The sequence below is a fragment of the Hemitrygon akajei genome, chromosome 9 (genome assembly GCF_048418815.1).
Source record: "Hemitrygon akajei chromosome 9, sHemAka1.3, whole genome shotgun sequence".
Lineage (NCBI taxonomy): Eukaryota > Metazoa > Chordata > Chondrichthyes > Myliobatiformes > Dasyatidae > Hemitrygon > Hemitrygon akajei.
In genome coordinates, this window is record NC_133132.1 from 64644731 (window position 1) to 64670710 (window position 25980).

At 43.4% G+C, this 25980-nt stretch overlaps 1 protein-coding gene across 4 annotated transcripts in view; it reads right to left on the minus strand.

Moving 5' to 3' along the window:
• The window catches only part of mia3 (MIA SH3 domain ER export factor 3), a 109015-nt gene that overhangs the window by 66642 nt on the left and 16393 nt on the right, over nt 1-25980 (minus strand). For all 4 annotated transcript variants that reach the window (XM_073056175.1, XM_073056173.1, XM_073056174.1 and 1 more), the window contains exons 3-6: nt 15356-15442; nt 11076-13953; nt 1956-2678; nt 353-471 (exon numbers count right to left, since the gene is read on the minus strand). In XM_073056175.1, coding sequence (XP_072912276.1) covers nt 353-471; nt 1956-2678; nt 11076-13953; nt 15356-15442 — 3807 coding nt within the window. The remainder of the gene's footprint in view (nt 1-352; nt 472-1955; nt 2679-11075; nt 13954-15355; nt 15443-25980) is intronic.

Sequence of the window (25980 nt, forward strand, 5' to 3'; positions counted from 1 at the left end):
ACTCAATGCCATTTTTTCCATAGTAGGGCAACCAAAACTGAACACAATATTCCAAATCACCAACATCTTGCACAAGTGCAACATAACATACCAATTTCTATACTTCATGCCCTGACTGACGAAGGCCAGCATGCCAAAAGCCTTCTCCAGCACCCTGTCCACTGGCAACACCACTTTCAGGAAATCATGCACTCCCACGTCCCAAACTGTGGTTATATATGCAGAAGATCAGATATGGGACTTCAACACACATGGACCCAAGGGTAAGAATTACCAATGACAGAAGCATCATATTCTCTCAGAACTACATATAACAGAAGTAGGTAAACTGGGAGTAAATAGAGATACTTACAAATTCCGAGAGTGAACGGACAACTGGTCTCACAGTGTTGCTCGTAGTCAGGATGACTCCGTACAGTGCTGAGATAGTCCATGGCAGCCACTGAATCCTTTCCTGGGAGTGCAGAGAACCTGACGTCCAACACGGAACAGAGACAGTGAATGAACCAGCTTACCTGCCGACAGCACACATCATACTCATCGAAGCATGGTAAGAGATTATAAAGTCTTCATAATTCCCATGTGTTGATTCATGATTCATGCCCAAGAGCGTCCAAGCTCCACGGAACAGCAACAATTTATAATCTCTCACCATTTCAAAGGAAAACCTCAAAATCAAACAAAAATCTGCAGGTGCTGGAAATCTAAAATAAAAATAGGAAATGCTGGAGATACTTTGTTCAAAAGTTTCTCAATCCACAGATGTGGCACAGCCAGAATATTCCCAGTACTTCCTATCTTTTATAATTATTCTGCTTTTCAATTCCATCTACTTTATATTCCAATCACAAACAAGAGAAAATCTGCAGATGCTGGAAATCCAAGCAACACACAAAATGCTGGGGAACTCAGCAGGCCAGGCAGCATCTTGGAAAAGAGTACAGTCGAAATTTCTGCAGGACTTCCTATCAAAGGGTCTCGGCTCAAAACGTCGACTATTCTCTTTTCCACAGATGCTACCTGGCCTGTTGAGTTCCCCCAGCATTTTGTGTGTGTCACTTTATATTCCATCTGCCATGTCCTTGCCCATTCACTTAGCCTATCCATTCCCACTGCTCCCAAAGCCTCTCTGCACCCTGCCTGTAATCAATACTGAAGACACAAGAAACTGTAAAAGCTGTAATCTGGAACACACAAGGTGCTGGAGGATTTCAGATTTGAGCAGAATCTATTCCCCCCAGATGCAGCTCGATCTGCTGAGATCTTCCAACAAACTGCTTGGAGCTTACAGTGATTCAGACATCTCTCTTCAATGGCACCAAGATATGGAGTCATGGAGCCGTGTAATGGCCCCTTAAGTCCCTGGCTGTGGAGAGACACAAGATTTGCTCTGCCTTTATCATCTCAGGATATGCCACAGTGTTTCATAGCTCATCAAGTACTTCCTCTGAAATCATCATGTGGGTTTTACACTTTTTACCAAGGAAAGCTCACGAGAGGGAGAACGAACTTAAAGTGGTGCAGGCTGAGGAGAGAACTTGTAGAAGTTTAAAAGCTTATGACAGACGTAGAGACAACCAATATCTTTCAGCAAGATTGAAATATATAATATTGTACGGCATACAAACTGAGAGGGGTTAAATTCAAAAGACACATGCAAATAGATATTTTCTAAAAACAAAGTGGTGGGAGGCACTACCAAGGGTGGTGCTGGAAGCAAATACAATAGAGGCATTCTAGAAGCTCTTCGGTAGACACATGAATGTACAGAGAATGGAGAGATGTGGAGGTAGTGTTGGCAGAAGGGATTAGTTTAGTTAGGGGTTTAATTAGTTCAGATTGTGGGCCAAAGAGCCCATCTGTGCTCTTTGTTCTGTGTTCTATAAGGAACTCTACAGGTGAATGTATGGAAGAGACAAATGATTGTAACCAACAGTTAGTTACTCTACACCCACCTCTCTCTGTCTCCAAATGAGCCCCGTCGGCAACACTCTCAGATGTGATCGCACGCACACTGTCCACCTCTTGCCACTCTTGCTTAAGTGGACTGTCATCCACGTGGTCCATTTTGTCAGACTTTCCATCTCTCATTGTAGGAGGTCCCATCTGTGATTCCTTCCCGCCTTCAGCGTTCAGGACACACCGTTCTCCCAAAACTTCCTCCTCTGATCTCCCTCCAACCATCATGGAGCCTGTTCCTCTGGCACACTCCCCGTCATTCCTCCGTTCAGCCGCACCAAGTTCTACACCATCCTCTGGAGGTGGTTTACTCCCTGCATCTTCCATGCTCCCTGTAACATTAGAAGGAGTTGCTTCTGTTTCCTCAAATTCTCCACTGGGATGTTGCTGTGTAAAATCTGGATACATTGGTTCTCCCTCTGTCACCTGTGTGTGACCTGCTCCACCCTCTGGACCATTAACAGAAGGAAGCTCTTCCTCCAGATCCTTCGGAGGCTCTGGAGAAAGCACCTCCCCCAGTTTGTTGTCGTGCTTTTTGCTCTCACTCTCTGTGGAGTCTAACTTTCCAAGTCCCCCTTCACCTCTGCTTGCATGCTGCCTTTCCTCCAAATGTGATACATGCTCTGAGAAATGTGGAGAAGGCAGCCCTCTTTCCAGTTGTTCCTCCTTCTCCTCTTCCTGTCTGTCTGGTGCTTCCGGTTTGCTTTCATCCGCTGATTCTGTCAGAGGAAAACAAGAGCAAAGTCTTGGAGTTTCTGAGAATAGAACTTCTGGGGGGGGGGGATGAATACTTTTTATAGACACTGTAATTTCAGCGGACTGGAACATTGCACATATCACTCCTCTCTGTAATGAGAGAACCAAAATACAGGACGTCATAGGCCAGATCGCCTGATTCCAGTGGTTAGTAAGATGTTGGAGTTCATTATTTAAGGATGAGGTTTTGAGCTACTTGGAGGCAAATGATAAAATAGGCCAAAGTCAGCATGGTTTCCTGAAAGGGAAATCTTGCCGAACAAATCCATTGGAGTTGACGAATTAACAGGCACAGGCGAGTCAGTGGATGCTGTTTACTTAGCTCTTCAGGCCTTTGAAAAGGTGCTGCATGAGGCTGCTAAGCAAGATAAGATTAGATATTACAGGAAAGATACCAGCATGGACATAAGATTGCTGACTAGCAGAAGACAAAGAGTGGAAATAAAAGGGGCCTTTTCTGATTCGCTGTCAGTGACTAGTGGTGATCCACAGGTGTTGGAGTTGGGTCCGCTACCTTTCACGTTACATTTTAATGATCTGTATGATGAAAATGCTGGCTTTGTGGTAAAGGTCTGTTGTAAGATCATTAACCCAACTCCGACACCTGTGGAATACCACTAGTCACTAACAAAGATAGGTGGAGGGGCAGGAAGTGTTGAAGAAGCAGGGATTCTGCTGAAGAACTCAGACAGATTAGGAGAATGGGCAAAGTGTAGCTGGTGTAATCGGCAGCGTGGGGAACTGCGTGGCCGCTGCGCGTGATACAGCGTGGGGAACTGCGTGGCCGCTGCGCGTGATACAGCGTGGGGAACTGCGTGGCCGCTGCGCGTGATACAGCGTGGGGAACTACGTGGCCGCTGCGCGTGATACAGCGTGGGGAACTGCGTGGCCGCTGCACGTGATACAGCGTGGGGAACTGAGTGGCCGCTGAGCGTGATACAGCGTGGGGAACTGAGTGGCCGCTGCGCGTGATACAGCGTGGGGAACTGAGTGGCCGCTGCGCGTGATACAGCGTGGGGAACTACGTGGCCGCTGCGCGTGATACAGCGTGGGGAACTGCGTGGCCGCTGAGCGTGATTCAGCGTGGGGAACTGAGTGGCCGCTGAGCGTGATACAGCGTGGGGAACTACGTGGCAGCTGAGCGTGATTCAGCGTGGGGAACTACGTGGCAGCTGAGCGTGATTCAGCGTGGGGAACTACGTGGCAGCTGAGCGTGATACAGCGTGGGGAACTGAGTGGCCACTGCGCGTGATACAGCGTGGGGAACTGCGTGGCCGCTGAGCGTGATACAGCGTGGGGAACTACGTGGCCGCTGCGCGTGATACAGCGTGGGGAACTGCGTGGCCGCTGCGCGTGATACAGCGTGGGGAACTACGTGGCCGCTGCACGTGATACAGCGTGGGGAACTGCGTGGCCGCTGCGCGTGATACAGCGTGGGGAACTGCGTGGCCGCTGCGCGTGATACAGCGTGGGGAACTGCGTGGCCGCTGCGCGTGATACAGTGTAGGGAACTGTGAGCATAGGGAAGCGCGTGGCCACTGTACATAACACAGCATAGGGAAGGGTAGAAGGAATAAAGCATAGACCATTTTCTCAACAGTGAGTGAATTCAGAAACCCACAGTGGAAAGGGACTTGGAACTCTCTGAGAGCAGGATTCCTCAAAGATTTGTTTGCAGGTTGAGTCAATATTCAGGATGGCAAATGCAATGTCGGCGTACATTTCCGGAGGATGAGAATATAAAACAAGGATATAAAGCAGAGGCTTGTAAGACATTTCTCAGACCACATATGGAGGACTGTGAGCAGTTCTGGGCCCCATATCTAAGAAAGGATGTGCTGGCATTGGAGAGAGGGTTAACTTACGAGGAGTGTTTGATGGCTCTAGGCCTGTACTCACTAGAGTTTAGAAGAATGGGGGAGGGGTGTTCTCATCATAACCTACCAAATGTTCTAAGGCCAGAATATAGTGGATGTTGAGAGCATATATCCAATAGTGGGAGAGTACAGGACAGAGGGCACAGCCTCAAAATACAAGTATATCCCTCTAGAACAGAGATGAGGATGAATTGCTTTAGCCAGAGAGTGGTTACTCTGTGGATTTCACTTCCACAGACAGTTATGAAGGCCAAATCACTGTGGAGGTTGGCAGATTCTTCATCAGTAAGGGCATCAAAGGTTACAGAGAGACAGCAAGAGAATGGGAGTGAGACTAAAGATAAATCAGCTATGATCAAATGGTAGAGCAGACTTGACGGGCCAAATGGCCTAAATCTGCTCTGATATTTTATGGTCATGTCTTACGATCAGGAGAAATACAGAAAATGCTGGAGTAGCTCAGTGGGTCAGACAGTATCGATGGAAGGAAACAGGCAGTCGACACTTTGGGTTGAGACCCTTCATCAGGACTGGAATGAAAGAGGGGAGATAGTCAATACAAAGAGAGGATGGGGTAAGTGCATTCAGCAACGGCTGTGCTCTGCAATCATCCTGAGTAGTCGCTGGTTGGCTGAAGCAGCATAAGGTTTAGAAAGAGCTCAGGGCCTTCTGGAACTTTTCAATGGGCTACAAGCATAACGATCTCTCAGGCACACAGCAAAGGCCAATATAAAGAAGTGAGCTGTAAGCAAAGCAGCCATTCTTGGAGTGGCTATTGTGTGAGTGGGCTGGGTTAAGAGTGGCCAGCCTTTGGCTCAACAGGTTTGGTGAGAACAGGCTTGGTGTGAACAGGTTTGGTGAGAAAAGTTCCTAGCATTTCTTCACCCCTTCTTTCTCTATTAGTATATAGCTAGGGCATGGAGAGTGGATTCAGGGTTAGTGGTATGTTGTTTGTGTGAGATGTGGGAACTCTGTGAGGCCATCAGTTTCCCTGATAACTACACCTGCATGAAAGTGCATCAGGCTGCAACTCCTTAGTGACTGTGATAAGAAACTAGAGATGCAGCTCAATGATCTTCGGGTTATACAGGAGAATGAAGTTGTAATAGAGAGGGAGGTTGTCACCCCAAAGATGCAGCAGGCAGGTACCTGAGTGACTGTCAGGAAAGAAAAAGGGCATAAACAGCCAGTGCAGAGTACCCCTGTGGCCATTCCCCTCAATAATAAATACACTGCTTTGGAAACTGTTGAGTTGGGGGGATGGGACTAACTAGTGGGAAGCAACAACCACTGGGTCTCTGGCACTGAGTCTGACTCCGTGGCTCAGAGGGAAGTGGGGAGAAAAGGCGTGCAGCAGTGGCAGAAGATTCCAGAGTTAGAGGAGCAGACAGGAGATTCTGATGTGGACGTGGAAGAGACACCTGAATAGTATGTTGCCTCCCAGGTCCAAGGTCAGGGATATCTCAGATTCTGAAGGGAAAGGTGAGCAGATGTAAGTTGTGGTATATATTTGTATCAACAACATTGTTATGAGAAGGGAGGACGTCCTGAAGAGAGATTTTAGGGAGCTTGGTAGAAAGCTGAAAAACAGGACCTCCAGGATAGTAATCTCTGGATTGCTGTCTGTGCCACATGCCAGTAAGGGTAAAAATAGGATAACGTGGAAGATGAATGTATGGCTGAGGTATTGGTGCAGGGGGCAGGGTTTCAGATTTCTGGATCATTGGGATCTCTTCCGGGGAAGGTATGACCTGTACAAAAAGGACGGGTTACACCTGAACCCAAGGGGGACAAATATCCTTGCGGGCAGGTTTGCTAGAGCTATTGGGAAGGCTTAAAGTTAATTTGACAGGGGGATGGGAACCAGAGTGATAGGGCTGAGGATGGGGCAGTTGGTACGCAACTATCTGCAGTGTGTAGTGAGACTGTGAGATGAAACAGGCAGATATGGCAAAATGAGTTGAAGTATAACAAAGGGGCAAAACTGAAAAGAGTGATGAATACAGAACTGAAGGTGTTATATTTGAATGCATGCAGTGTACGGAATAAGATGATTTGCAGTGCAGTAACTGTTTGGCAGGTATGAAGTTGTAGGCATCACTGACGTGGCTGAAAGAATATCATAAATGGGAGCTTAACATCCAAGGATACACTTTGTATTGAAAGGACAGGCAGGTAGGCAGAGAGGGTGGGGTGGTTCTGTTGACAAAAAATGAAATCAAATCCTTTAAAAAAGGAAGATGTAGAATAAGAAACAGAAAGGTAAAAACACCCTAATGGGAGTTATATACCAGCCTCCGAACAATAGCCAGGATGTGGGATACAAATCACTACCAGAGATAGAAAAGGCATGTAAAAAGGGCAATGTTATGATAGTCAGAAGATTTCAGTATGCAGGTACATTGAGAAAGTCAGGTTCCCAAGAGGGAGAATTTGCAGATTGCCTACAAGATGCCTTTTTAGAGCAGCTTGTGGCTGTGCCCACTAAGGAAAAGGCAATTCGGGATCGGGTGTTGTGTAATGAACCAGGTTTGATAATAGAGCTTAAAGGTAAGGAACCCTTAGGAAGCAGTATTCATGATATGATAGAATTCGCCCTGCAGTCTCAGAGGGAGAAGCTAAAGTCAGATGTATCAGCATTACAGTGGATTAAAGAGAAATACTGAGGCATGAGTGGGGACATGGCCAAAGTTGGTTGGAAGGGGTTACTGGCAAGGATGACTTCAGAACAGCAATGACTAGAGTTCCTGGGAGCAATTCTGAAGGCTCAGGGTAGATACAGCCCAGAGATGAAGGAGGCCTATTAAAGAGTTCATGGCTTATAAAGAGGCCAATTTTATTTTAAACACTTGCATTCACCCTGGGTTTTAATCTGCTTCTGCTGACCAGCTACTTTGGATTAGAATAGGAGACCTGCAGCACAGCAGCGTAGTCCATAGAGCTGCTATCCCACAGCTCCAGGGACCCAGGTTCCAGCCTGTCCTCGCACACTCTCTTTGCACTTTCTCCCAGTAACCAAGTGAGATCCTCCCCTGGGTGCTCCGGTTTCCTCCACATCCCAAAGAAAGGTATGCTGATAGGTTAATTGGCCATTATAAATTGCTCCAAGTGTGTGTGTGATTGGTGGAATGGGAACATGGGAGGAGCAAAATGGGATTCGTTTCAGTGGCTACTTGGTCAGTTTGGACTCACTGGGCCGAAGGATCCATTTCTGCACTGCCTGGCTCGACAACATCTTCCATAATACTTTCTATCACTGAAAGACCCGGATGTAGAGTGGATCTTTTCAACAGAAGGAGAGTCATGATCTGAGGGCACAGCCTCAGAATAAAGGGACAGCCCATTAGAACTGAGATGAGGAAGAGTTTTTGTTCTGCCAGAGGGCGGTGAGTCTGTGGAATTCGTTGCTACAGAGGGCTGTGGAGGTCAAGTCATTGGGTGTATTCAAGACAGACATTGATAGGTTCTTGATTGGTAAGGGGGTTAAGAGTTACAAGAAGAAGGTATGAGAAAGAGATTGAAAAAATATCAGCTATGATGAAATGATGAAGTGGACTCAATGGACCAAATGGTCTAATTCTACTCCTATATGTTATGGTCTTTAACCTTCTCCAAATGACTAAATGGCCTGACATTTCCTGCTTTTCCTTCCTCCATTTGAGTTTAAATGACTATGGATTTCTTCAGGCACCTGTCTACCACACACAGTATGAAATTGTTTATAAAGTTTATGAATGGATGGGGACGCAGATCAGCCTTTCTTAATACGTGATAAAACGTTGAGGCCTGGCACAGATCACATCCATTCTTTCTGTCTGTCTGACAAAATGCCCTTCAAGTTCACTGCAGCCTTTGTGCTGCACAAGAGCATCAGACTTGGATTCTGTGCTTATGTGTTCGATCGGGACTTCAACCCATAATCTCTGACTCGGAAGCCAGAACAAAACCCACTGAACAGAAGTTCTCACTTGAACAGGTGGACTGTTTTTTGGTTCTGATTGTAAAAATTGTACATAAGTTATACTTAATTTATGTTTTTGTGGATGTGTATCTGACGCTATATTTATTTATAGTTAGAAGAAAAAGTTTGTGAATCATTTGCAATTACCTGGTTTGCTGCCATTAATTACTAATAAAACATGGTCTGATCTTCATCAAAGTCCCAATAATAGACAAATACAATCTCAATCTGCCTGAACTAATAACGTACAATTATACTTCTTCTCATCACTGAGAAGTACATCATTTAAACTATCACAGTCTAGGTTCAAAAAAGTATGTGAACCTCTGGGGCAATGCCTTCTACAAAAGCTCTTTGGAAACACATGTTCCAATCAATGAGATGAGATTGGAGGTGTGGCTGTAGAAGTGCCCTGCCCCATTAAAAAAAAGTCTGACAGAGCCTGCTCTTCTCAAGAAATATCTATTTATGTGAAACATGCCTCAACTAAAACAACTTTCTGATTACCTTAGAAGAAGCACAATGTGCAATGCTGAAGGACGTGAAAAAGAACCCAAGGATAACAGGAAAAGACCTGCAGAAATTTCTAGAACTTGCTGAAGTCTCTGTTCGTGTGTCCACTACAAGAAAAACACTGAACAAAAATGGTGTCCATGGAAGGATGCCATGGAGGAAACCACTGTCTCCAAACAAAACATTGCTGCAAGTTTCACATTTGCAAAAAACCACTTGGATGTTCCACTATGCATCTGAGAAAATGTTCTGTGGACAGATGAGATAAAAATTGAACTTTTGGCAGAAATGCACACTGCTATGTTTGGAGGGAAAAGGGCACTGTACAGCACCAAAACCTCATCCCAACTGTCAAGCATGGTGGAAGGAGCATCATGGTTTGGAGCTGCTATGCTGCCTCAGGTCCTGGATCAAGTGGGGTGGAGTCAGGGAGACAATGGCATCTAACGGTGACTCCTTTGATTGCATCTTTGGAAACAGCTCTATTTCTATCTTTAATATCTCTATTTTACCCTTTCAGGATGCTTTTGAAGACCCTGACACACTGACTTTGGTTCTTTGCGGGAATGGGACCCACTCTCAGCATCTCCCGACTGGTTGCTATTCGATATACCAAGGACACGGCCTGGAAGATCAGCTCACCTTCGGAGTTTCAGGATTTCATGGCTCTGCAGGTGGGCGGACTCAAGGTCGGTGCCACTGCAGGAAATCGGTCTTCTGTCAGGACAGACAGAAGATCTCTGGCTGTGTGCCCAGAGACCCGAGTTCTTTGGGCAAGAGCTCAGAAAAAGCAACGCAACAGACCTTTAACATCGTAAATCAGCAAGTTGCTTTGTTACATCTCCCCTCTCGCTGCGAAATGGAGACAACTCTTTTTCTCTTATTAGGGAGAGAGAGAGAGAGAGAGTGCCTGTGGTATGTCAAATTACTAGATGAACGAGTAGTCTTTGGGGTACTACGTCTGTGCCTTTGATGCTTTGTTGCACGCTTGAGTGCTCAGTGGGGGGGATGCCGATTTTTTTGCAGGTGCGGAGGCGATCGTGGCTTTGCTGCTGATTACTCGTGGGAGGGGGAGCTGGGGGGGTCTTTGGGGTTCTAACTTTTAAATGTCATTCATTCTTTGGGGCACTCCTGTTTTCATGAATGGTTGCAAAGAAAAAGAATTTCAGGATGTATATTGTATACATTTTTCTGACATTATATGTACCTTTGAACCCTTTGACAGCTTGTAATCATTGAGGAAACAATGAATTCAAAATTGTATCTAGACATATGTCAAGATAGCAGTCCATTATCTGAAGCTTAATAGAAGTTGGATGATGCAACCAAACAATGATCCGAAACACAAGAGCAAATCAACAACAGAATATTTTGAAAAGAAGAAAATTCATGTTTTGGGATGGCCAAGTCAGAGTTCAGACCTTAACCCAATTGAGATGCAATGGCATAACCTGAAGAGGGCTGTTCATGCAAGGTATCCCAGCAATATTGATGAACTGATACAGTTTTGTATAGAGGAATGGTCTAAAATTCCTCCCTGCCAATGTGTAAATCTGTTCAGCAGCTACAGGAAACATTTGGAAGTTATTGCTGCTAATTGAGGTTCTACCAGTTATTAAGATGCAGGGGTTCACATACTTTTTCCAGCCTGGAATGTGAATGATTAAACAATGAAAAGTACAATTGTTTGTGTGTTATTAGTTTAGGCGGATTGTGTTTGTGTGTTATTAGTTTAGGCGGATTGTGTTTGTGTGTTATTAGTTTAGGTTGCCTAAGGTGAAGATTAGAGCATATTTTATGAGTAATTAGCACAGAAAACTAGGTAATTGCAAAGGGTTCACTTTTCCTTGCAAATGTGAGTGTATATTATTTACACACACACACACACACACACACACACACACACACACACACACACACACACACACACACACACACACACACACACACACACACACACACCCCCCCCCCCCCCCCCCCCCCCCAATCAAATCAATATTCTACTCTACCATGGAGGAAATGATTCCTTTCATCTCCAGAGGCGAGAGCAACACTGTCCCTGATAGCTGAATATTTCAGTCTTAATTGAAACATAAGCTCCTGAAGGTCATTCAAAATTACAGTCTCTTCATCACTGTCCAGAGGGTTTTCATCTATCTTTTGTTGGTTCACGGCAGCTCTTTTGTCCAACATATTCTCCACCATGTCAAGGATCCTTGACTCTGATTCCTCAAGTATGTTGTCAAGAATGTTCTCAGTACCTTCATCATTCGCTTCAGATAACTTAGTGAGATTTAGCTCCTTTTCCAAATCATAAAGCACAGCTTCAACCTCCAAAACTTGTTGAGGACTTAGATACTTCTGCACAAGTTGAAAGCTCTTTTCACTCAAGGAGCCTTTCAAAATTGTAAGCTTTTCCACAGCCTCCTGGTACTTGAGATCTTCATACTCTTCGTTTGCATCTTCTGACCCAATATAATTGCTTGGTTGTATGGAATCTTCAGTCTTCTTCTCTTCAACTTTAAATGGGTTTGAGGCATTTTCACTTCTGGAATACGTCCCAGGCCACCTGCCCTCGCTCTTTGCACTCTCTTCAATATGAAGACTCTTATCAAACTCACCATTTTCTTTATGCAAAGTTCCTGAAAGATTCTTCAGGTCCTGAGTCTGGTCTACCAACTCTTCATGCTCATCTACAGATCTAAGGGAGGATTGTTCTGATTTCTTCTCATTTTCAATCCAATTTGCTTGTCCTTGAATGTTCTGAGCATGCTCCTTTCTTACTTCATGGTCTTTCTCTACAGCTTCCTTTGCAGCATCTCCTCTTCCAGCTTGCAGATCTACCGGCTCCACAGTATTCTCTTTTTCTGTAACATTCATATCACTAACACCTAACTTCTGATCATCTAACCCATCTCCAAGAGATATGTTGGCACCTCGTTCTTTAGCCATTCTGGCATCTGCAGCATTTTCATCCTCTAACAACTCTTCTGGCTGATCTTCATCAAGGAATTCATCTAAAACTTCACTGTCTTCACTGTTCAAATCTCCTTGGCTATCATCTGAAATTCCAGTGTCAGGCAGTTCTGAATAACTATCTGAAGTTAGAGTTACATCTCTCTGGTCATTCTTTTGCATGTCATCTTCATTCTTCACCATCCTGCGGTCTTCTGGGTCCATCATTTGATCTTCAGCTTGCACTGCATCTTGTGAAAGGGTGGTATTGGCATCTTTTGCAGGAAGCCCTTCACTTGTCAATACCTTTATCCGATCTTCCGATTTTAACTCTTCATTTACAGTATCTATCCCTTCAGGATGCCCAGATGGTTTGTCCATTCCAGTTTCTAGTTCTGACTGGATAAACTTTGGGAGTTCTTGATTCATCTCAGTTGCCAATTCAACTTCAGTGTCAACTTGTGGTTCAATTTTTAGACTAATTTCATCTGTTTCTGGGACAGTCACAGATTCATCATCCACAGCATCCTGTGACTGCAATTTCCCCTCTTTGTGTTGCCCTGAACTTTGACTATCTACTGTAGACGCAACATGTTGCTGCTGCTTGATTCCCTTGTCTTCCATAACCAACATTTCAACATTGGTTTCAGTTTCCAGGCTTGTGTCAAGCGCCTGAACTGTGGCTTCAGGATCTTCTATCTCCTTTACAGCAACATCAGTTTCAGCTGTTTTACCAAATGAAGATCGAAGCTTATTGCCAGCATCTTCTGACATACTCAACAAATAGATCCTATTTTCTTCTACTGGATTTTCACTATTTCCCACACTTGGATCATTCAGCATGTCTTCAGAATCAGAACCATCTGGGTCTGTAACCTTGAATGTCATCTCATCTTCAGTTAGAACTGCAGAAAAGGTCTCTCCAAGAGTTGTCCATAGCCCTCCACTTTTTCTGTCTTCTGAAGTTAGTGTTTCCCCACTTTCAGTAGTTTTCTCAGTTACTTTATCTAATGGTTGTCCCTTTTCTGGACTAATAAAAGCTGCCAGAGTATCTACAGCTTGAGTTGTAGATTTAGTGTCAGCCTCACTAGATTTTAAATCTTCCCCAACTTCCTTATCCTGTTGAGGAAGTGAATTCTCATCTGAGCTGGAGAGTAGGGTTATGTTTTCAGGAGGCTCAGCCAAATGATCTTGGTCCAATTCTACATCCAACTCTGTCTTTTCATCCAATGTAGTGACTTTGCTGCCCACTTCATGATCTACCACAATCGCATCTCTTGTTGACTCAGATCCAGTTTCTAATACTGAAGAGCCCTCAAGTTCTACAAGTTCTTTCTGTCCACCTTCTGATTCAAGTTCTGCTACAAACAGCAGTTCCTCAGCGTCCAGGGAAACTCGAGTGTCTCTGCCATCTCGACTTAGCCCTTCACTCCCTGCATCTTTTGGAGATGTGGTTGCTGGCTCCTGAGAACTGGATTCCAAGTGTGTGCTCACTTTAACGTGGCTACTACCATCCCCTTCCATTGAATGGTCTTCCAAAGAGGAAGTATCATCACCCACAACAGCAGGTTTTTCTTCAGGAACTTCATCTTCAACATGAAGAGTTCTTTCATCACTTAATGAACTATCTACAGAGTCAGCTCCCCTCCCTTCAGTCTGTGTTAGGGAGTCCCCACCTTCCTGTTCTGCAGACTGAACAGCTTCGTTGCTTGCTTTATCGCCCACAGACTTAATTCCAGGTACTTCTGATGTCTTCCCAGATTCATCATCTGGAATCTGTTGCCCTGTATCATCCTCCCTCGGACTTGCATCCCTTTCTTCAATGTGCTCCTTACTCTCACCCTCACTGGAGCCTGCAATTCTGACAAGCTTGTCAATATCCACCTCTTCAAATTCTTCTGGGCCTTCGTCAAAACAAACGAAGTCTGTGTCCTGCAAATGTGCAAGAGGTAAAGATTAAAGTCAAGCCATTAGCTTTTCAAACCTGACACTCTGCCTTCACCCTGTGAACACCCTACAGAATACAGCACAGGTCCCTGAAATGACCACTACCCCACTTCAGTAACCCCAAACACCTGTCTGCAGACTCCCCAGCAAGTGGCAACTTTACCCACTACTGGGGGAGTGTCTACAAACACTGGCATATCCTCCAACCCAGAGATCTCACTACGAACACCACCTCACCAAACCATGTGACACGGAATATCTTTGCAAATACAAGGAGCTGCCTCCAACCAAGGGCCCCCTGAAATATTAGTAAACCACTTCCTCAAGGATCACCCTTGCAAATCCACCCTTTGCAGGAGGTCCTGCTCGGAGGAGAAAGGTGGAGGGTCTGGGTGTTTCATGTTGTCCAAGAGAGAATATGAAGCTGAGGGAAGAGTGGAGGAGGCAGCTCAACTGTCAGTAAACAAACAGGACAAAGGATGGAATTAAGAAGAACTGATGCTGTTTTGCCCCAAATTGGACAGGGCTGACTAGGGAAAAGGCACCATAACCCTCCTCAGGTTCAGCATCCTGAGGGGGAATCTTGCCCAAAACAAAAATGCCTTTTGTCCCACCCTCCATGTGAGGCTACCGATATATCACTTTCAATCAGTTAAAGTGAAGTGGCATTGTAATTTGCCAATTTGTAATCCATTAAAGGTCAGAATTTTTCAATATGCCATTAGAAAGTTAAAGGGAGAGAGGGTTCTAGTCATTTAAATGAATGAAATGTGGGCTGGATGAAAAAAATTATTAGCCATGTTTAAAACAAGCATCATAGACTCAGGTCAAGGCCCTGGGCATTGAAAACTGAGAGTAGTAGGAGAAATTTCTTTAACTGGAGGTGGATAAATCTTTGAAATTCTCTGTGCCATGGGGCTGTGTAGACTTAGTCCTGAGTTCATTCACAACAAAGTTCAATGAAATTCTGGATATTGTAGAATCAAAGGATATAGGTGAGGGAAAATGACACAGGTCGATCAGTCGTTGTTGAACAGTGCACGTGCTCAGGGGGCCGAATGGCCTGATCCTATATCTTCTGTTTCCCCTTTCTCCACCAGACACCACTCTGCCTACCACCGTTCAATATTAACTCATAAAATTCACACAGGCAGCAAAGTAAAGGAACATCTATATCAGTGTGTAATCTACATTGTAAAATGCAACAAAAATAATGAAAAGTAATTTGCTAATACAGAAGAGGTGAGTAATTACCTAAGGGAAGCTCTCCTGGCATCTTGCAGGTCTTTGTTTATGCTTCAGATTGGGTTAGAAAGCATCCTTAAGTAGAGCCTGCTCTTTGACACTGTCACATATGCACACACTTAGACCAAAAACTCACACTTACCTCAGTTGGCAACTCCACCTCAGTAGTCGAGTACACTAGATTTACTTCAATCAAGTTGCTGGGAAAATATCCAAACTGACTCCCCACCTGCGACAGAAAGATTTCATATCAAGAAATTTAACATATTTCTGACTGATCAGGAAAACAGCCAGTGTGAAACTTCCACTTCATGTATAATATTAAAGTTGATTTTCATATTACATTTCACAGAGCATAATCTGCACCATCATAGTTACACAAACAAAACTTAAGATTTTTTTTTGCTTGCAATAGGTTCCACATGGGATAGAGCACTCTCTAATCCTCCTGTATGCAAGCTCTGTAGCAGTCTCACTTGCATGTGAAGGAGGTGAGGATGGCATTACAGAGTGGCTTCCACCCCTGGCTCCCTTACCTAGGTCCTAGAACATTTACAGGCATTCCTCAATAGGTCCTCTTGACCTTGGAGTGAAGCCAGTCACCAGGACTAGCCCATGGCTTGGTATCCCACGTTGCAGTACATGGTCAGCACGTTGATGGTGGATCACGACCTGTTTCTATCCCTCCCTGTCCTCAACTTTGGTTATAGTTCTGTAAAAGCTTGAAGTCTGGACCACTGGTCTGCAGAGCTGTGTTCAAAACCCACCCCACAGCTGAGGAATTTATGTTAACATAAGTGAACAAATCTGGAACTTAAAAAAAAATGTTGACCTCAGTTACCACAACCATAAAGCAGCAAAAACCCTTTCAGTACATTAGTTTATGATTGTCACAGATCAACATACTGTGAAAAACTTGTTCTGCATACCACCAATACAGATCAATTCATTACATACAGTGGCATGCAAAAGTTTGGGCATCCCGGTCAAAATTTCTGTTACTGTGAATAGCTAAGCAAGTAAAAGATGACCTGATTTCCAAAAGGCATAAAGTTAAAGATGACACATTTCTTTAATATTTTAAGCAAGATTACTTTTTTTATTTCCATCTTTAACAGTTTCAAAATAACAAAAAAGGAAAAGGGCCAGACCAGGACAAGATTTTGGTGATCCTCACTCCTAACCACTTGAAACTCTCAATCCTCTCAATCTCAGCACTTTTGATGTAGATAGCGGAATGTCTATTGTCCCCTTTCCTGAAGTCCATTTGTTTTTCTGACATTGAGGGAGAAGCTGTTGTTGTGACACCATATTCACCATAATTCTCTACCTCATTCCTGTACTTTTACTCATTATTTGAGATAATTTGGCAAGACCTTTCACAAGGTCCCACATGGGGGCTTGGTCAAGAAGGTTCAGTTGCTTGGCATTCAGTAGTAAATAGGATAAGGTATTAGCTTTGTGGAGGAAGCAAAAGAGTGGTTGTAGATGGTTGCCTCTCTGACTGGAGGCCTGTGGCTAGTGGAGCATCCGATGAGTTTGCCATTGAAACGTCAGTTATAATCGATATTTGTGGAGCATCCAATGAGTTTGCCATTGAAACGTCAGTTATAATCGATATTTGTACTGGCTGGAAGCACAATAAGAGTTTATCATATACGCCAGGAAAGCACTAGATCCTTTGAAGATAGATTTCTCTTTGTTAGCCACAGTTGAGGTACCAGAAGACTAGAGGATAGCTAAAATAGTTCCTTTATTCAAGAAGACCGGCAGGGATAAGCCAAATAACTGCAGGCCAGTAATCCTTACATCAGTGGCAAAATCTGAAAGGTAGAGACAGCGACTGATCAGGGATAGTCAGCCTGGCTTCATACAGGGAAATTATTAATTCGAATGAGTTTCTCTTTTTTTAAGAGTCGGTAATTGAGAACATTGAAGAAGGCAGGGAGGTAGACATCGTCTGTATGGGTACATGAATTTTTGCAAGGCATTTGACAAGTTTTCAAGTCCGTCCAAAAAGAATAAAGCACATGAGATCCAAGGTCAGATGACTAAACTGGATCCAAAATTGAATGTGATGGAAAGATACTTTTCTGATTGGAATGTTAGTGGTTAGGGCACACTTGGAGTTCTGATCACATTACAGGAACAATACGGTTGAGCTGGGCAGAAATAAACCAGGAAGTTACCTGGATTGGATGACTTTAGTTTTGGCAATTATATACAGCAGGCTTGTTTTCCCTGATGGTATATAAAATTACATAGCATCTTCTTCCCATGACAGGGGTACAAAAAAACAACAAGAAATGGGCTTAAGATGAGAGGGAAACACTTTAAAACAGATTTGAGGTGAAAGTATTGTGTTATTTTTTTTCCCAGAGAGAGTGGTTGATTTCTAGAATGTTGCCAGAGGAGAAGGTGGAGTCAGATACAATCGATGCGTTAAACGACATTTAGACAAATGTCAGCAAGGCCGAGAAGGATATGGAGCAAATGCAAGCAAATAGGATAATGTGGATGGGCAAAAAGGTTAGCAAGGATATGATGGAAATGCACACAAGGTAAAGCAGCATCCACTGTGAGAGTGTCAAGTTCTATGACAGCCTAATGCCTGAAATGGACAAACTCAGAACAAATATTTACCTTTTTCCAGTTCTAACTGAATGTCTTCAAACGAAATGCTACATTAACTGTTTCTCTTTCTCAAATGAAGCCTGATTACTGAGTGTTTCTAGAATTTTCTGTTTTTATTTCTGAATTTCAACATCTGCAACTTTTTTGATTCGTAGGAGTACTTTGAGAAATTCCATCATTGGGAAAACTCTCAATTCCTGCCTGCTAGCAAGCTCCCAACAAGGATTCCGCAACCAAACTGCTGCATTAGATATTTACATGGGTTGGGGTTATTTAGGCATTCAAACACTCCTGACTCAATTTGAACAGTATCACAGTGAGGCAGATCCATTACTGATTGATCATACAACCCTGAGATGTTGAAAGGTAAACTTCTTTAAGTGCCCAGCAATTTTTGCAGACAGAGGAGAATCAGTTTATTCCACTGAAGCTGCATGTAATATTCTGCTGGGTTAGATTGCTTGCTGTAGTTTTATCTGAAAATTTTAAACCTTCAGTGATTGCATGTGAGATAGCAGATGTCTGGGGGATGGCAAATATGGCTCCACCTTTCAAGAAGGGCAGCAGGGAAAAGCCTGGCAATTAAAGGCCTATGAGTGGTATGGAAACTACTTTTTAAAAATTCTGCGAGAAGAGTTAATGAAAGACTAATCAAAGAGAACCAACACGGCTTTGGCAAGACAAATCCTGTCTGACCTGATCTGAACAAAATTTTTCAAAGAAAAAACAAAATGTACTAACAAAAGCAGTGCAGCAGATGTGGTTTAAGTGAACTTCACTAAGGCCTTCAACGTGTAGTCCAAAAGCTCAGGGCCCATGGGATCCAGGGCAAGTTGGTTTCAAAATTGAGCTTAGCAAGAGGCAATAGTATGGCTTGCTTTTGTGATGGGATACCTGTAACTTGTAGTGTACCATATGGATCAGTGCTGCAACTCTTGCTGTTTATTATATGTGAGTGACAATGTGGATGTGGGAGGCAAGATCAGCAAGCTCACAAATCAAAAAAGTGCAGAGGGCTGAGAGAGTGTGAAAGGTACCTTTAGGATACAAGGTGTTAACAATATGTTGGTGAAATGAGCTAAGAAATGATTGATAAATGTGAGGTGAAGTACGAATTAGGCCTGGGCATACATCTTGAATGGAAGGGCCATACAGAGTGCTTAGGCACAGAGGGACCTTGGTGTACGTCCAAAGATCCTAGAAGATGGCAGCGTAGTTATTTAATATGGTTAAAGCATACTATAGGAGATTGGCCTCCATTTGTCATGCCAAAGAATATAAAAGCAGGAAGGCTACGTTCCAAGTTTACGAAGCACTGGTAAGACCTCAGTTGGAGCACTGCGTGCAATTCCGGTCACTACACTACAGAAAAGATGGTAAAGTACTAGTCTTCATCAGTCAAGCATTGAGTTGCAAGAGTTAGGGCATCATGTTACAAGTCATTAGTGAGGCCACACATGTACTGTGTGCAGTTTTGTTGCCCAGCTAAAGGAAGGATGTCTTTAAGCTAGAAACAGTGCAGGAAAGATTCATGTAGATATTATAGTGGCATTACAAGGAGAGGCTAGATAAGCTGGGATTTTTTCATTGGAGGATAAGAAATTGAGTGGTGACCTTCATAGAGCTTTATCCAGTGTGAATCCGGACATCGAAAGCTTGGATAGGAGGAGACTTCAATCAGGTCCACTGTCCAAAGATAAAAGGTCGCAACAGCATAATAGAGCTTTGACAGCAGCCAATTGGCATTTGGAATTGATTAGTAAGAGCAAATTAAAGGAAGGCAGGGACAAGTACAATGGCCACGGTCACAGTGGCTGTCATCTGAGTGTACAGAGTCAGACCAGCCGTTGTTAGATTAGAGATAGTGAGAGTGGTGATCTTACGGTTTTAGCTCTTCTTAGCTTCGATTAGAGAAAGCAAAGGGGGAAAAAGCTCAAGACAGGACAGATATTATGCAGGATAGTGCAATGCTCCTCTTGTGGGATGAGGGAAGTCAGGGAGATCTTCAGTGTCCCTGATGATTACAAATGCGAGAAGGGCATCCAGCTGCAGCTTCTAACAAACTGTGTTTAGGAACTGGAGTTGGAACTGAATGAACTCCGGATCATTCGGGAGGCTGAGGGGGTGATAGATGGGACAAAGAGAGATAGTTACACCCACCCAACGTGCAGGACACAAGAAATTGGGTGACAGTCAGGTAGGGGAAAGGGGTTAAGGAGCCAATGCAGGGTACCCCTGTGGCCATTCCCTCAACTTGGATACTGTTGAGGGGTGATGATTTAACAGAGGAAAGTCACAGAGGTCGGGTTTTCTGGCACTGAGTCTGCCTCTGTGACTCAAAAGGGAAGGGGGAAGAAGAGGCACACTATAGTGATAGGGGAATCGTTAGTTAGGGAAACAGACAGAAGTTTTTGTGTGTGAGAACGAGATTCCCGGATAGTATGTTGCCTCCTAGGTCAGGGTCTGGGATATTTCGGATCGAATCCTCAGCATTCTTAAGTGTGAGAGTGAACAGCCAGCGGTCATTGTCCATATAGGTACCAATGATGTGTAGGATGAGTGACAAGGTTCTGTGTAGGGAGTTTAAGAAGTTAGGTGCCAAGTTAAGGGCAGGACCTCCAGAGTTGTGATCTCAGTGTTGCTGCCTGTGCCAAATGCTAGTGAGGTTAGAACTAGGGAGATTATACAGATTAATACGTGGCTAGGGAGTTGATGTAGGAGGGAGAGCATCAGATTTTTGGATCATTGGGCTCTCTTTCAGGGAAGTTGGGACCTGTGCAGAAGGGACAATTTGCATCTGAACTGGAGAGGGACTAATATCCTGGCAGGAAGGTTTGTTAATGCTGCACAGTGAAATTTAAAGAAGAGTTGCAGGGGGATGGGAACCAGAGTGCCAGTGGAGAGATTGTGGAGGCAGATGTTGGTAAGCCCTTAGACAAAGCTAAGAATCAAAAGGTTGAACATGGTGCAACAACATTAAAAAAGGTGCATATAGGACTGAGGGTGTTATATCTGAATGCGCACAGTATATAGAATAAGGTATATGAATTTGCAGCACAGTTGCAGATTGGCATGTATGATGTTGTAGACATCGCTGAATCATGGCTGAAAGATTATAGCTGGGAGCTTAATATCCAGGGATAAACATTGTATCAAAAGGACAGGCAGGAAGGTAGAGGGGATGGTGTTGCTCCTTTAGTAAAAATGAAATCAAATCATCGGAAAGAGGTGACTCTGGATTGGAAGTTGAAGAATTATTGTGAGTAGAGATAAGGAACTTCAGGAGTAAAAAGACCCTGATGGGAGTTAGACACAGACCCCCCAAACAGAAGTAAGGATATGGGATATGGTCTACAAATTACAATGGGAGATTAAAAATATATGCCAAAATGGCAATGTTACAATTTTCATGGGGGATCTTCGATATGCAGGTAGATCGGAAGCTATTCTGGATTGGGAGTTATGCAATGAACCAAAATTAGTTAGAGATCTTAAGGTAAAAGAACCCTTATAGGCAAGTGATCATAATATGATCGAATTTACGCTGAAGTTTCAGAAGAGAAACTTAAGTCAGTTGTATCAGTATTACACTGGAATAAAAGAATCACTGGAGAGGAGTTGTCCAGAACTGATTAGAAAAGAACACTTTCTGTTGAAATTCTTTGAAAAAATAACAAGGAGGATAGACAAAGGAGAATCAGTTGATGTTATATATTTGGATTTTCAGAAGGCCTTTGACAAGGTGCCACACGAGGCTGCTTATCAAGCTACAGGAAAGATTCTAGCATGGATAAAGCAGTGGCTGATTGGCAGGAGGAAAAGAGTGGGAATAAAGGGAGCCTTTTCTGACTGGCCACCAGTGACTAGCGTTGTTCCACAGGGGTCTGTGTTGGGACCAATTCTTTTTACATTATATGTCAATGATTTGGATGATGGAATTAATAGCTTTGTTGCAAAGTTTGCAGACGATATTATGATAGGTGGAGGGGCAGTTAGTTTTGAGGAGTACAGATAGACAGATTAGGAGAATGGGCAAAGAAATGGCAGATGGAATACAGTGTCAGGAAGCATACAGTCATGCAGTTTGGTAGAAGAAATGAAAGAGTTGACTCTTTTCTAAATGGAGGGAAAATACAAAACACTGAGGAGGATGAGAGGTGACCTGACAGAGGTGTATAAGATAATGAGAGGCATTGATCATGTGGATAGTTGGAGGCTTTTTCCTAGGACTGAAATGGCTAACACAAGAGGGCACAGTTTTAAGGTGCTTGGAAGTAGGTACAGAGGAGATGTCGGGGTAAGTTTTTTTTTTTACGCAGAGAGTGGTCAGTGTGTGGAATGGGCTGCCAGTGACAGGGATATGATAGGGTCTTTTAAGAGACTCCTAGGTAGCTACATGGAGCTCAGAAAAATAGAGGGCTATGGGTAACCCAAGGTAATTTCTAAAGTAAGTACATGTTCGGCACAGCATTGTGGGTTGAAGAGCCTGTATTGTGCTGAAAGTTTTCGATGTTTCTATGTTTCTACTGAGGTGCAAAAGGAATTGGGAGTCCTTGTGCAGGATTCCTTAAAGGTTAACTTGCGGGTTGAGTCAGTGGTAAGGAAGGCAAATGAGATGTTAGCATTCATTTCAAGAGGACTAGAAAAGCAAGGATGTAATGTTGAAACTTTACAAAGCACTGGTGAGGCCTCATTTGGAGTATTGTGAGTAGTTTGAAGCCCGTTATCTTCGAAAGGATGTCCTGAAACTGGAGATGGTTCCAAGGAGGTTCGTGAAAATGACTCCATGATAAATGACTCGTCATATGAAGAGTGTTTGATTGTTTTGGTTCTGTATTCACTAGAATTCAGAAGAATAAGGGGTGACCTCATTGAAACCTATCGAATGGTGAAAGGCCTTGATAGAGTGGAGAGGATGTTTCCTGTGGTGGGAGAGTCTAAGACCAGAGGACACAGCCTCAGAATAGAGGGGCATCCTTTAAGAACGGAGATGATGAGGAATTTCCTTAGCCAGAGAGTGGTGAATCTGTAGAATTCTTTGGCAGCTGTGGAGGCCAAGTCTTTATGTATATTTAAGGCAGAGGTTGATAGATTCTTGATTGGTCAGGGCATGAAGGGACATGGGAAGGCAGAAGATTGGGGCTAAAAGGAAAATTGAATCAGCCATGATGAAATGGCAGAGCAGGGGCGATAGGACAAATGACCTAATTCTGCTCCTATGTCTTATGGTCTAATGTTCTTATAGACTTTATAATATAGTTATATAAGATTATGAGGAGCATAGGTAAGGTAGACAGTCACAGGCATTTTCCCAAGTCAGTGAAGTCTAAAACTAGAGGGAACAGACTTAAGGAGAGAAGGGACAACTTTTTCCACGCAGAGTGACCAGTAAACAGAATGAGCTCTCGGATGAGGTGATCAAAGCTGGAACAAATGCAGTATTAAAGAATATATATATATGGATGGGTAAATGGACAGAAAAGGCATAGAGAGATACAGACCAAATGTAATAAATAGGATGAGCTCATTTCGACATCTTGGTCTGCATGGACAAGTCGGGTTAGAGGGTCTTTTCCTTGCTGTATGATTCTAAGAATCTATGATAAAGCTGAACAGCATACAGAGGAGATTCGGGTTGTTGCCTGTATTGGAAACCACAGTGTATTTTTAATAATACTTTTTATAAGACGTGTACTTTTTAAAACAAACTCATGTAAAAAATGATCTAGTGCTTTCCTGGCATATATGACGAATTGGTGGTAGCAGAACATTGTAAGGCACAGAGTCGACTGTACTTCCTAAGAAGGTTGGCGTCATTCAATGTCTGTAGTGAGATGCTGAAGATGTTCTATAGGTCAGTTGTGGAGAGCGCCCTCTTCTTTGTGGTGGCGTGTTGGGGAGGAAGCATTAAGAAGAGGGACGCCTCACGTCTTAATAAGCTGGTAAGGAAGGCGGGCTCTGTCGTGGGCAAAGTACTTGAGAGTTTAACATCGGTAGCTGAGCGAAGGGCGCTGAGTAGGCTACGGTCAATTATAGATAACTCTGAACATCCTCTACATAGCACCATCCAGAGACAGAGAAGCAGTTTCAGCGACAGGTTACTATCGATGCAATGCTCCTCAGACAGGATGAAGAGGTCAATACTCCCCAATGCCATTAGGCTTTACAATTCTACCGCCAGGACTTAAGAACTTTTTAAAAGCTATTATTAATGCTTTTTGAGACAGTGATTTAGATGCATATCATATTTTTTACTGAGTTAAGTATTGTATGTAATTAGTTTTGCAACAACAAGTGTATGGGACATTGGAAAAAAAGTTGAATTTCCCCATGGGGATGAATAAAGTATCTATCTATCTATCTATCTATTTGCATTCGCCATAGGACAGACTTCGGAGGTACGAACAGACTGTGCCACACCAATGGTGGTAGCAGAACATTGTATTTGCATTCGCCATAGGACAGACTTCGGAGGTACGAACAGACTGTGCCACACCAATGGTGGTAGCAGAACATTGTATCTGCATTCGCCATAGGACAAACTTCGGAGGTACGAACAGACTGTGCCACACCAATGGCTTTTGGGACTGCCTGGTGAAGGAAGCCACTGAAATAAAACTTAAGGAAAAGAATTTTAACAAAGATGAAGGTTTCACTCTAAGAAAGAACTGGAACTTGACTGTAAACAAGGGAAGTCAACAGAAACCTGATTGGATGAGGACTAACCAATCAGGAGGGACAGACGATGGGGGTATAAATACCACCAGACTAGACATGCTCAGGCATCATCCCTGATGAAGATGGCAGAGTCTGTCATCAAAACATCTGTTCAAATCAATATCTGTATCTGGCTGGAAACATTTATTTTTCAATTCTTATTTTTTCAATTGCATTCACAATTTTTGACTCCTAGAAGAACCCCAAGGATCAGAAAATAAACGAAGATCCACTAACTTGACACCAACTTGAAGAAAAAGAACTAACAAGAAGGGAGTTTTAAGCATGTAGCTGGAAGGTAAGACATTCCTCCATTCCTTAATTGTCTGAGAATAAATTTCTTCAGTACATCATTTAAAGGGAGTTTACGAGTGAGCGGAGTCGTAGTTGTACAACCCACGTAGGGTCAGTATAAATACTGGGTCAGAAACCCAGGTCTGATATTATTGTCACAACGAATTTGTGTGACTTGTAGGACAAGAGGCTGACAAGAGTTTTAAGATACTGGATGGATCTTTGTTTGGTTGTAACCTGATATTATACTAACAACAGGGTTGCGAGTTTCATGAGATTTCTGGTGTCTTAAGGTTAAGAGTACTCCTTAAGATCAAAACTAATACAATGACCAAAGCCAAGAGAGAAAAGTTAACTAAAATCTTAAGCACTTCTTTAAGTGATGCATTTAAACTTGATACAATGGTAAAAAGATACAGAAGTAATGTGCTATCGATCCTAAGTCAAGTGAGGACTGGCTTATAAATAACGTTGGAGTGATTAGTTGTAAAATCAATAAGCTGTGGTCGGGAACTAAAAAGACAACTTGAACATTGGTGACTTTAACAGAGCTTCAAAGGTACAAGTTTATTGAGTTACAGATGTAGATACTTCGAAGCACGAATGCGCTGGTTTAGGAAAAAATGCATAACATGCTAAAAGAACAGTATGAAAAAGATGATAAAGCAGCAGAAACACAGATCTCTGCATTGATGGAGCGTGTTAAAATACAGCATACAAATTATGTCCACACTCAAAAGTTCTATTCAGAGTTGCAAAGTGAAATCAGGCAAATCTACGTGGCATTGGGGAGACCTTCGGTAGGCAGTTCTGCCAACCCAGTGAGTGGTGTTAACTGTGATGTCAATCATGCTGAAAGGCAGCCACTGACTAGACCCCAGAAACAGTAACAGCTAGGGAACTCCAAGGAACTGCAGAGATAGTGACTCACCAGAGACCTCTAGTGGCTTAAGACATGATGACAGTAGTGAGGTAACTGGTCTGGCAGCCATGGGAAGACTAGCCCAGTACTTAGTGAGATACATCATGCAATAGGCCCTTCTGGCTCTTTGAGCTGCACCACCCAGAAGTCCCCTGATTTAATCACGGGACAATTTACAATGACCAATTAACCTACCAACT